This window comes from Dromiciops gliroides, chromosome 2, assembly GCF_019393635.1.
Source record: "Dromiciops gliroides isolate mDroGli1 chromosome 2, mDroGli1.pri, whole genome shotgun sequence".
Taxonomy (NCBI): Eukaryota; Metazoa; Chordata; class Mammalia; order Microbiotheria; family Microbiotheriidae; genus Dromiciops; species Dromiciops gliroides.
In genome coordinates, this window is record NC_057862.1 from 541681701 (window position 1) to 541695171 (window position 13471).

The window sequence follows — 13471 nt, forward strand, 5'->3', positions numbered from 1 at the left end:
TTTTTCGTCCAGGAGCTCCACTTTGCAGATAAAATCCCACTTCTTTATCCAAAATAAATAAATGTCATTTGGAGCTAGTGTGTGAGGGGCTATAAGTGACAACTAGAGGAGTTTGTATTTTGTCCTGGATATGGAAGGAACCATTGAAGCTTCTTGAGCAGGGAAGTACCACAATCAGAAGTGTGCTGTAATCATAATAGTTTGGCAGCTGTGTGGAAGATGGCTTGTCATCTCCTCATAGAATCATAGTTTCAAAACCAGAAGGAGCCTTAGACCATCTAGTCTACCTCTATATTTTATAGATGAGGAGTTAAGTGACTTTCTGTGGTCACACAGCATCAGATATAGGATTTGAACCCCAGTTCTTTCCAACTCCCAAGTTCAGCACTCTATTCAATAACCCATGCTTGCCCCTCTAACTTACATTCTTCTATACAAAAGTGTTTTTATTTCCATTCTCATATTACCTGCCTCGCATTTTCAAGTATACTTAAGATGTTACTATATCCTCACATTTCTTTGGTACTATATCTGTCCTCCTTAACATGTCTCTCTAAATTTTACATTATTTGTAAGTTAACATTTATTCACCACTCACTTCATTGAGCAACTAGATAGCATACTGCCTCTGCCTACTCTCACTACTTAGCAGTCCAACCTCTCAAGTCTAGTTTTGCTCTTGTGTTTGGTATTCCTGTCATCAAGCAGGTCTGTGCCAGGACTCTGGTAAACTCCTTTAGACAGTTTTTCCACTTGACCTTTCCATCACCATCCTTATTCAATAAGTGGCTCCTATTTTTCTTACTGCTTCCTAAGCATCCCTTAGGAAATGCTGAATGGCCACTAAAACACTGGTTGGTAGCATTCTACCACTTCCTCCTAGGCAATTTCCTTTTGTCCCTTCCGGACTTTATTCTCTCTATTTTCCTCTTTCCCAGACTATTCCTTAGATCTGACAATGGAATATATCAGTCCCACTGGGTGCCCTTTGAAAAGATAAAAGATTGTTGTTGTTCCCTGTTTTAATGGTTACTTTTCTACATCCTTTAATGATTCGTTAAACCCAAGTGTACACCAAGGTTTTGTTGCATCTCTCAGCATTGTCCCATTGTAATCTTCTGCTCCTGTGGGTCCAGTTCCCAGATTTGTCTTCTATATGACTTAAGGGCACATGCCCTATATGAATGCTTTTAAAATAGTCATATGGGGGCAGCTAGGTGGTGCAGTGGATAGAGCACCAGCCCGGGATTCAGGAGGACTAGAGTTCAAATCTGGCCTCAGACACAACACTAACTAGTTGTGTGACCCTAGGCAAGTCACTTAACCCCAATTGGCCTCACCGGGGAAAAGAAATAGTCATACAGAAAAAGAATAGGAAATACCTATTCTCTGCAATGCCTAGTCTTATGTAGGTACTCATTAACTCTTAATATTAAGATTACTATGCCACTGGGATATAATTTCACATGAACAAAAATTAGTGCTAGATAATCACTTTTTGTACTTTCTGAGTATGGCAGGGGGTAGCAGTCCTAACTATTGATAATGTGGACAGATTGACATTTTAAAGGGTAACTTATCATTGAAATGTGTGCAACCACATGAGCCTGTAAAATTTTACATCTCTTGTACAGCAGCCATATATATACTGGCTACAGTGAGGTGAGACACAGAGGGAGGGAGGGAGGGAAAGGGAGAGAGGGGGGAAGAGGGGGGGAGGGAGAGATCTTTTTCCTTGTTCACAGAAATGACTTGAGTAATTGATTCCAAGTTACTCCACACAGTATGATAGTTTACAGCCACTAATGTGAATTAATAATTGTCCAGTTATATAACCTTCCAAAGAACCAAATCTTTTCCCTTGTAGACTGAATCACAAAACAAACTTACTTATATAATGTAAGGCCTTCCAAAGGTTCTTCTAACTTCGCTCCTGTAATGTCCTTTTGAAGTCTTAGAGCTCTACCTACCATGCTTTGTAGTTTTATTATAGTGAACTCTTCAGGTACCATAATTCCCTGGGATAGTTAACTGAGATGAACTATTATAAATTACTGTGAATCTCTTTCCAATAAGAAGCCTGTACTTTACAAACAAAATAGCCTGAATTATAGGTAGCATAAGTGTTTAAAGCTACATAAAGAGAAACAGTTGCTGTTTCTTAAGTATATTTTTAATGTGCCCCAATTCTCTTGATTTATTCTCTTTCAGCTGCTGTTCTGAAATATGAAAACAATATCATGAACATCAGACAGTTTAACTGCTCTCCACACCCCTACTGGCTTCCAAACTTTATGGATGTCTTTACATGGTCTTTACCTTTTGTTGGGGAGAAAGGTAGGAGAAATAAATCATCCAAACCTCCCTATACCTAAATCAGTGATTAATCACAAAATGATTTGTATTCAGAGTCCCCAACTCATGTAGAAATGTACAAATAACTCAATATTGGAGGCTGGGGGGTTTTGTTTACTCTATATTCTGGCTACATGTAGTGTGTTTTAGTTGATTCTTAGGCTTAATTATAATGGATTATGTTTGATTTATTTAAAGTAGTTGTTTAAAGGAGTAACTCCAGTTTGATCAAGTAATTAAAAGTAATACAATCCCTACATGCACTAAGATAAACTTGGGAGGTTAGAATACTTATTCAGATTTTTTCGTTCATGCCCTCATGAGCTACATGGCCTTGCAAGTCATTTCCGCCTTTAACTTCAGTTTCCTCATCTGTAAAATAGGGTGATAATAATAGTATTGCTAACATTTATAGAGCAGTTTAGATTTTGCAAAGTATAATTAATTCCTTAACAGGGTTGTGATGAAATATCTCTATCAACTACAAGGTGCCATCACAATGTAACAGTATCAGGTATGTCATATTTCAAAATTGTGTTGTTGCATTTGATGTAACTATGCAAACATAGTCCTTTTTGGTAAGTTGATTGTGAAATGGAATTTTTTCTATGTGTAATCAGTCCAAGGTGTTTTGAAAAGTTAAACTAGAAAATTATTGAATAATTAGAAGATTCTTTGAGAATTCTGTAATGGAGCAAATGAGATATTTGATTTTCATAATCTGGAGTGATCCTTGCAGGATATACTTAATTTTAGGATTTCCTTCACATTAGGTTAAAACTAGTTAGAAATAGACTTCGCTGAAATTACAGAACAATAAGCTTTGTACCCAAAAAAGAGATTGTGAGAAGACACCTCTCCCACTCCTTTACAAAAGTGATGGGGGCGGGGGGGGGGGGGGCCAGCTAGATGGTGCAGTGGATAGAGCACCGCCCTGGATTCAGGAGTACCTGAGTTCAATCCAACCTCAGACACTTAAACACTTACTAGCTGTGTGACCCTGGGCAAGTCACTTAACACCCAATTGCCTCACAGAAAAAAAAAAAGTGGATGGGTCCATAGGTGGTAGAAAATTGTGTAGCAATTGAAATTTTTTAGAATGTACTGGTGAATTCTGCTAATTTTTTTAAAAAATCTTTATTTTTTATGAGAGATGACACTTTGGGAAGGGTGAAGAAGGGGATACAGACATGGACTCTAGGTCATACAAAAAACAAAAGTTGTCAATTAAATCTACTAAATAGAGAAGATAATTCTGTTCCCATGTGTTTGTATAATACATGTTGTGTTTAGAGAAAAAATATTTTTAAAGTGTTTTAAGTTTTCTTCTTTTTTATTCCATCACATAGTCACCGAGATGCTGGTTAACATTCTCAACATATGCTCTGATGATGAGTTGATTTCAGATGGTGATGAGACATTGGAAGGTAAATTTGGATTGTCTTTAATAGAAGCCGAGGTGTGTGTGTGTGTGTGGGGGGGTGGGTTTTAAAAACTATGTTAAAGTTCATGCCCACCATTCATGATCTGATTCTGACAAGTTAGCCCCTGAAGTGTAAATATTTAGTTAATAGTCTTGTTTAGTGAGCTACTATTCTTTTTTAGATCCTTTTGGAAATTGTGGTGAAGTTCGATAACATCTATGGTATCAATCTACATAAAGGTAAATAAGAGAAATGAGAATTACTTCATGTTGTTAGGAAGTGTGCCCCATTTATACAGAGAGAAACACAGAGGACCTGGTTGTTATATGAGTGCTATGAGTTGTTTTTCAGTAGTGGAGATGGGTTGCATGAAGCATTCCGTACCCCTTCCAGAAGCACACATTTGTGCATTTGGGTTCAATTTGGGAGGGATTATGGAACTGGGTTTTATATTGTGCAAAGCTGACTGGTCCAACCTGGTAGCAGGATTTTGACTTTGGCCTATTAAATTTGATGTTTCAACTAATTTAAGCAACTGGTTGAGACTTCATTGTAAAAGCACCAAGAGTCCGTGTGTTTAATTTAATTCTCTTTTTCCCCAGTTCTAAGGCATATGACTTCCAGAATGTATCCAGATTATAGTCTTTACTACTACTTCTCACTACTGTTTATATTTTAAATTTATGAGTGTTAAGCTTATCTGCTCTTATTCTTTTCTCATTAGGCAACATTATTCAAGAAAAAACACCCTTCTGGGACTTCATTTAGTTAGGTTTATTTTAATGTTGTGTGGAGGTAGAAGCATATTGGAGGATCTCAGACAATTTACATAAAACTAAAAAGTCTTAAAGGGAAAGACTAACTGGCAAAATATATGTTAAACTAGGAAGTCTGAATTTGCTATCCTACCACATTACAAGAAACTATCTCTTGTGAGCTGCATGCCCCATTGCCCTTGTCCCATTTCCTCTTGACTTTTTTTCCCCCTCCCATGAAACTTAAATTTCTCTTCTCATATTTCTATCTTCATTCCTTGTTTCTTGGTGTCTCTTCTCCCTGAAGATCACTACATTTCAAGCTATCAGAAAGGTACCCAACTAGAATGTGCTAATAGCTTTATACATGCTGCCTGTACCACTAGAACCCATGGAATAGATTTTTTAAAATAGTTGATAGCTGAATACTTGAAGCAGACTCTCCATCCTTTCTCATCTCTTTTTTATTTTAACATAAATGCTTTGTATGTGTGAATCCTGCTGTGGTTCTTTAGGATATTGAAAGCTGCAGGGATGCTATCACATTTCTGTTTCTGACTTCTGAATGCAGTCACCTGATGCATGCCTGGACCTTCAGTGCATGCTAGATCTGAAATTTGGCTTGTAATGCGTGAGTTATTTCATGAACCTCACATCACAGAAGAACATAAGGCCTTGCACTCTTTTTTTTTTTTTTTGCTTCAAAAAATATCTTCCACACATTCTACTCTTCTCCCTCAGTTCCGTTTGTACAGTTGTCTGTAGTGTAAAAGATCTCACCAATTCATGTATAACTGGGGATTAAAGAAATAAATGCACTCCCACCAAGTTCAGGATAGCTATACATTGTGTTTACATGCAGAAGAACCTGCTTGAATAATCACTTGCCATTGGCAGGTGCAATCCTGCATCCCAAGATGTCCATCAGCAATCAGACAAGAGAACTTTGTTTCACCAACTGTCTTTGTGTTTTTTGAGGTGTGTGCATATGTATGTAAATGTGTTTTGTATTGTTTTATTATGTGGTATCCTTTGCCTGTTGAGTTCCACCAAAAGGATCTTACCTGAGACAGACCCATCCAGTCTTTCTTTTCTTTTTTGTTCCTTCCCTCTTTTTAAAAATCTTATCCTTTCCTGTTATTTTGTTTCTTGCTCTTTCAGATTCTGATTTCCTTAGCACTCCCCAGGATTTTGTTTGTTCAAATAACTTAAGATTTAATTTCTCTTTTTATTTTTAAATCTGTTTTAGTTAAGGCAGGATTCTTAACACTGACCTGTTTTTTTTTTTTTTTTGAAGCAACCTGTTGGCCCTAAGAGAGAGAGACAGAGAGAGAGACAGAGATCTTTTAACTCAGTTGATCTTTCTGTTCTCAGGAGGTGCATCAATTCGTAAGGAGATCATCAGAAATAAAATCAGGGCTATTGGAAAGATGGCACGAGTGTTTTCAATTCTTCGGTAAGACTTCAACTGTAACATGTAGTAGAAAAGAAGTTCAAATCTGATTAGTAAATCGAAGCAAATTGAGTTAGGCCATTTTTATTTCTTTTTTACATTTTGGAAATTGTCATTGAATTCATGGTTATAGTGGAAAGATATAGCAGTATTTACCCCTTGGGTATAATTGCTTTGGAACTAGTAAAATATATGTGCCATATTTATTACCACAGTTCCTGTCCCTAGTTTCTTTACTAATATATTATAAATCTTTGGGGGCAGCTAGGTGGCGCACGTGGATAAAGCACCAGCCCTGGATTCAGGAGTACCTGAGTTCAAATCCGGCCTCAGACACTTGACACATACTAGCTGTGTGACCCTGGGCAAGTCACTTAACCCCCATTGCCCCATCAAAAAAACCCAAACAAACAAAAATCTTATTTTTTTTCTGAAATAACAAATAAATATTTACATATATTTCTTTTCTACACTGTAATTGCCCTTTTTTTTGCCTTTTTTTTTGGGGGGGGGCAAGTGAAGGTTAAGTGACTTGCCCAGGGTCACAGAACTAGTTAAGTATCAAGCGTCTAAGGTCGGATTTGAACTCAGATCCGCCTGAATCCAGGGCCAATGCTTTATCCACTGCGCCACCTAGCTGCCCCTGTAACTGCTATTTTTAATGAGATTTGGTTGTACCATGGCAATTTTTATTTTCTTCCAAGAGCCTTAAACTGGGAATTCTTTATATAATATCCTTGAAATAACACCCACATGGGGCAGCTAGGTGGTGCAGTGAGTAGAGCACCGGCTCTGGAATCAGGGAGGACCTGAGTTCAAATCCGACCCTCAGACACTTAACACTTACTAGCTGTGTGACCCTGGGCAAGTCACTTAACCCCAATTGCCTCACTAAAAAAAAAAATAAATAACACCCACAATAAGTATGAATTCATGTTTCAGATTTTGTAGGACTGTTTTTCATGTGTGTGAAATTGTGTTTTATTATTTCATGACTTTTGCAAACACCAAAACGTTTTACATAAAATAGGAGCCATTAAAGAACATTGGGGGGGGGGGGCCTGGTGGTCCAGTACAGTCTTTTTTTTTTTTTTCTTGCAGAGAAATGGGGGTTAAGTGACTTGCCCCGGGTCACACAGCTAGTAAGTGTTAAATGTCTGAGGTCAGATTTGAACTCAGGGCCCTCCTGAATCCAGGGGCCGGTGCTCTATCCACTGCGTCACCTAGCCGCCCCCCCAGTACAGTCTATTATAAGAATCTTAGAAATCAATTTTAGAATTGCCCTTTTTGAACTAGAGGTTAGTGTCCAAATAAGATCCTTCAATGGCCCAGGTCTCTAATTTGGATCAGACTCACATAACAAATTAAGTACAAGCATACTAACATATATATGCATATAGCCCTCATCAAATGTCTTTATATAGTATGGACTTGCTGTTGCATAATTAACCCAAAGATGTTACCAGAAGATACTGTTTTTAGGAAATGAAGGAGAGGAAAACTGCTTCCTCTGTTCCTTTTTTAGGGAATGGAAGAAGGAATAGTCCCTCTCTTCAGTGCTACCTCAAGTTTTTCTCTGATGTGCTGAACAGGATATTTCTAAGAGTTAACCGAATGTTTTTATTCCTTTCTAGAGAGGAGAGGGAAAAGTGTGCTGACTCTCAAAGGGGCTGACTCCTACAGGTACACTACCTCTGGGTGTCCTCTCAGGAGGAAAGCAGACCCTCCAGTCAGGTGAGTGTAGGAGAAGTAAGTGGTCCTTCCAGGTAGAATAGGATTCTACTCCCAACCATTGCCATGTAAAATAAAAGCATCTTGATTTCTCATCCTGGAAGTTATAAACCTCTTCATAATCCCTTTCCTGTTGTCCTGCTGAAGTGTTTATTCATCTTCTGGCAGCCAGATTCTTCTCTGTGGCCAAGAATGTTTCTTTGCCACACTGCTAGTTCTAAAGGTCTAAGGAAGGTGGCCTTTAAGGAGAGTAAGGAGAGTTGCTGTGTGGGGTCTTGGAATAAAAGGTTGAGACTTAGTAGAAGTAAGCAAATCTAGACTAGAGAGAGAGGAAGACATTATCTAATATTATTGAATGTCTATGAAATGTGAGAACTGATGTTAAATAGCAGCCAACCATGGACATAAACATTGCTGCTTGTTTTTACCCTCCCTTAGTTTTATTCAAACTTTTCCATCTAAGGTTTGCTCATGTTAACTGCCTCCTATATGCAGCAGAAGTTCCCATTGTAATGGGCTGGTAGAAATTGGCCCTTTCTAACTGAAATTTTTTAAAAATATAGAATTGAATTCTTTGTTCTTCAATCTAATAGCTGAGATGTGTGTCTTTTTTGAGCATCTACATTATGGTTGTTTAATTTGACTTGAAATACCTACTAAAACTGCTATTTCCGGGGCAGCTAGGTGGCGCAGTAGATAGAGCCACGGCCCTGGAGTCAAGAGTACCTGAGTTCAAATCCGGCCTCAGACACTTAAACACTTACTAGCTGTGTGACCCTGGGCAAGTCACTTAACCCCAATTGCCCCACTAAAAAAAACAAACAACAAAAAAACCCTGCTATTTCCCCTCTAAACAACTGTATTATTTTTCGTTGAACAGATTTGTGATATTTAGAGCTTGAAGGGACTTTAGAGATCCTTTTATTCACCCCCTCATTTTTCAAATAAGTAAACTGAGACCTAGAGAAGTGAAGGGACTTACCCACATCACTCAACACATTTATCAAGGAGCTAGGATTTGAAACCTGGTCCTTTTACTGGAAATCCAGTGTTCTACATCACAGCATCACCAGTAAGGGTTTTGTTTGTTTTGTTTACATTTGGAGTACAAAGGAATTAACTTAGTGATGAAGAATAAGCAGGAAAATAAAGAAAACAATTGTAAGCTGCCTTGCAGAAAAAAGATTGAAAGCCCATAAAACTTTACTCAGATATTTTTTGTTTTGGCTTCAAACGAATAAGATTCTTTTCTACTGAGTGAAAAAGCATGACTGTCTCTGAGTCTAGATTTTAATGGCAAATACCATTTTATGATCTTATTATTTTACCAGTTTCTTATAATCCACATATTATTGTAGCCTCAAATGTGCCCCCTTCCTGGAGATTGCTTTTTAGATAAGCACTGGGATGTCTGAGTTGATAGGAGCCTTGAGGACATTGTAAAAAAGATGTATAGTGGGGCTTCTAAAATTTTTTCCACTCACGACCCCTTTTTGCCTGATAAATTTTACATGACCCTGGGTATATAGGTATATAAAATAGGTATACATAACCTTTTGTTGTTGCCAAGTTTTTCAAAACCCTCACATTCAGTTACCCTCAGTTTAAGAAGCTTTGATCTATAGTATAGGAAAATAGTACTTTTGAAGAACTTATTGCTCTCTTTATAAGTAGCTAGCTAGAGTCTTTCTTCTTTGCTAACTGAAGTCATTTGCAAACTTTGGTATCAGCAACTAGAGCTTGTCATGTTTATGATACCCTTATTTGAGCAACTTTGAACAAACACCACCCTACTTTGACACATAGCATTATTACGCACTTCTTGAATCACACTTTAATCAGGTGGATTTAGACAGTGTGGGAAAAGACCACAGCAGAGGACTGTTTCCTACGATTCCACTTCCACTTTCTAACAGAAATAGGAAATTGTAACAGTATAGCATTGTTAATGGAGACAAATGTTTTAAATTTAAGAGCAAAGATTTTTAAAGCTTGTACATGTGTGTTTTGGGCAACTGGTGGTATAAGCGTTTAGTAAGTTTTAATAAGTGGGGCAGCTAGGTGGCGCAGTGGATAGAGCACTGGCCCTGGAGTCTGGAGACCTGAGTTCAAACCTGGCCTCAGACACTTGACACTTACTAGCTGTGACCCTGGGCAAGTCACCTAACCCCAATTGCCTCCACAAAAAAAAAAAGGTTTTAATAAGCAAATACTATGCATTTTATTCATTTCAATGTGGATTTTCACATTGCTTTAAGAAGGAACATTAATTTTCCCAATTTCTCTTTGTTTTATTAATTCTGAGATCATTATGTGCAATGGGATGTTAGTCCCTTTATTTTCCCCTTCTTTTATCTGTAATAGATAAAAGGCACAATTTTCCTTGTATTCTGTATCCCCTAGCACATCCCAACAACCTTTTAATGGTTCACAATTGTTACTTCCTCCATGAATTCTAGGCAGAGAAGTTTATTAATCCTGAATTTAAATTATCCCCCTTTTCCATCACAATGAGGGAGCAAAAGACTTTCTTGGCAATTAGTCAGCCCTCTTACACAGTGATTAGAAGCCATGTGGATTTGAAATGTCAGCTTCTGCTATGCTTCAAATCCAGAGCATACCACAAATTTATATCATCACCTGAATAGCCAGAGAAAATAACTTCTGTTGGAAACTCACTTCTTTTCTTCCAAATGCTGGTTTATTATTTGAGAGCAGGCTTGTTTGAGTGAGAAAGGGACAGAGTTCCTACAGGTGACTTGGTACAATCTTTCCCAGGCTTTGGGTGCAACAGTATTCCATTTAGAGAGCAATAAGGAGTCACTTTTCCTTTATCTTTTTGTTGAATTACAACACAGGGGTTCACTCAACTTCAGGCAAACTGTACGTATTGAAGCATTTGTGACACTTCTAGATTATTTCAAAATAATTTCAAACATTTACTTGACAGACATCAAGACATTAGTACACAGTTGTTCATTTCCTTTCCTTAGAGTTTTAAAAGTGGGGTGACAACCCTGTTTTTTATTTCTTGTAATCAGTATTTCAGACCCAGTAGCTTAATTATAAGGAATATTGGCAATAAAGGTTTCCAAGAAGTGTTAAGTATTAAGAAAATTCTAGCTCACCTGCTTAGTAGTCCTTTGGTCATTATTATTGACAGAAAAGGATGGGATGGATGGATGGATGGATGGATGGATGGATGGACAGATGGAAGAAAGAAAGAAAGAGAGAGAGAGAGAGAGGGATGGATGGATGGATGGATGGATGGATGGATGGATGGATGGATGGATGGATGGATGGATGGATGGATGGATGGGAACCTGGGATTTCAATACTGGCAGCAAAGCTGTCAGCTTACTCACTCTTTTTCTGTCTTCATTTTTGCATGCTACTGTCCCTGCTGTCTTACAGCCACAATAGAAGCGGTAGAGGCACAGGAAGGTATGGCTAGAATCAACCAAGAGCTGTGATCATTTGTTTGTCTTATAATTTAAAAAAGCTTTATTTGACGTTTAAGAGATTGCATCACCAGAACTGGAACAGTGAGGAAAGAAGCAGAGGCTTCTTTGGAAAAGTTCATAAAGTATATCTTCTTTGGTGGCCAACATCTAAAGTAATTGAATATAATCCTCACAAGAGATGAAGCCTTCCTGGGTTCTTTATCAGTATTATTGCAATTGCAGAAACTTGAGTGTCTGGGCAGCTGTTTCTGCAAGTAAAATCTCAAGTTGTTTATTCTAGTGTCCCATCTATTATCCTAAAGCTCTTTATTTGGTACTACTTGTCCTCTAAATGGCTTCTGGGAAATTCTTTTGCTAAAACCCCTTAACTATATATCTCCAAGACTTTTAAGAGCAAAGGTAAAATGAATAGAAAAAAAATCATTTGATTCAGTCATGAGATTTCCCTAGCATTCATGGTAATCTATCTCAGTATGAAAGAAAATAAATTAAATTGAATTGGGAAGTATTAAGTAAAGGTATATAATTTTAAATAGATTTTTAAAAATTCTTTAATTTGGAAATTTTATTGTTGAAAATTTGTTAAACTCATTTGATAATTTATGTTGATGGTTAAGGGACTAAGAGGTTGAGTTAGAAATGAAGCTCCTATATACATTTCCACATACAGTTTTCTGCCTAATTTTTATAACAGTTAAGCTGATAGAAATATAAAGAAGCCATTTTTATTGGCTCTTGGTCATCTCATTTGGCAAAATTGTGTTCGGCTACTGGTTGTGCAAGATAAAATACCACCTTTCTGATCCAAAATTAGCTCTTTTCTTACCTTTGTATTGTCATGTATGGTGTTTGTGATTTAAAGTAACCACCCTGTGTTTAACTTGTTCCTACCATTTTTTTAAAAATGTTGAGTACATTTCTGGACCTATAAGCAACCCTTTCCCAAACGTATTAGGAGCAAAAAAAAATTTGGCTGTCTTTCCCCCAAATTTGTGACTACCACTGACTAATGAACAATTTAAGTATTTAGAAAAATTGTCTTCACTGATTCAAGCACTTTTGAGCCTTTAAGGGTTGTTTCTGACGAGTCAGATAAAATTGATCTGCTTTCTGGTCCCTTCTTCCCCTCCACCAGACATGTGCTCAGCAGTCCTTTGTGTGTTGTTCTTTAGGAGAGTTTGGGTATGTGGCCGAGTGGCTGTTTTTAAAGTCTCCACATTGTTGCAGATTAAAATTACTGTTTCTGTTTCTCTCTAGCCATCCGAGGGTTTTCACCCCCTCACAAGATTCGAGAGCTTTGAGGAAGCTCGGGGCCTGGACGGATTAATGAGCCGTATGCCCCCCGCAGAGATAAGTCATACCCTGATGGGCCAGTGGCAGTGCCGGTGAATTTGGTGACGAACACAACCCGGTCAGTGAGCAAGGGCGACATGACCAAGAAAAGCCAATAATGGCTCTAAGCAACTGCTGTGGTACCACTAATGGATCCAAAACTTAAAAACATTTTATTTATTTATTATTGGAAAACAAAAACAAACTGAAACCTGGAGGCACATTTGTGATGCAGTCTACATTTATTCTGTAAGAAAGGTGACCATTTTGTAAATTTTTTTTAATTTATGTTCAATATAAAAATTCCCATTTTTTTCTTTTTTTTTCCTTTTTTCTTTGTAAAAATTTTTAGAAATTGGTCTGATTGATACTATATACACGAAGTATTGTGCTGTAAAGGTGATACCTGTGCACCACCCCCCCACCCTTTCTATAAGAGGGCCTTTGGAAACTACACCCTGAGTTTCTGATTTGAACCAGTCAGCTAGTCCTCTCATTTTTAAAGGGATATATCTTTGATTTAAGCTCAACAACTTTTTGCCTAGATGCATCTGCTTCTTTAGACATTAATTCTTGGAAAGGTCTGATAGATTATGGTAAGCTAAACCTGTTTCTCTGATTGTGAAAAACTTGGTTGGGGTTTAATTTTAAAGTGGATAACTCCAATCCTAGGAATAGCTTAAGGTCCAAAGGGTGTGTTTACCATAATGCCCTACTTTCTTCTGGACTCCAGTTCCTTTTAATGTAATCCTGTGGAGCAAAAATCATCATCATAATAATAAAGGATACTCTTAGGATTACTTAAACTTGTCAATTGAAGTACAGGCGTAATTGGTTTAAGACTTCCCTTTAAGATTTTGGGAGGGAGAAGTTTCTAGAAAATCTCGTGTAACTGTCAGACATCTGCTTCCATTTTTGTGCTCCAAATGAACTGCTCTCCTCCTTCAGAAAACAAAA

At 37.6% G+C, this 13471-nt stretch overlaps 1 protein-coding gene across 3 annotated transcripts in view; it reads left to right on the plus strand.

Moving 5' to 3' along the window:
- Positions 1-12575, plus strand: part of PPP3CC (protein phosphatase 3 catalytic subunit gamma) — a 107041-nt gene extending 94466 nt beyond the window's left edge. Inside the window, exons 9-15 of one of the 3 annotated variants that reach the window (XM_043981455.1) lie at positions 2212-2337; positions 3705-3782; positions 4842-4868; positions 5909-5990; positions 7622-7721; positions 11133-11162; positions 12440-12545. In XM_043981455.1, coding sequence (XP_043837390.1) covers positions 2212-2337; positions 3705-3782; positions 4842-4868; positions 5909-5990; positions 7622-7661 — 353 coding nt within the window. In that variant the 3' untranslated portion in view covers positions 7662-7721; positions 11133-11162; positions 12440-12545. Of the gene's footprint in view, positions 1-2211; positions 2338-3704; positions 3783-4841; positions 4869-5908; positions 5991-7621; positions 7722-11132; positions 11163-12439 lie in introns of all 3 variants that reach the window. The other 2 variants (XM_043981456.1, XM_043981457.1) reach the window with 2 other exon arrangements.
- Positions 12576-13471: the final 896 nt, after the last annotated feature.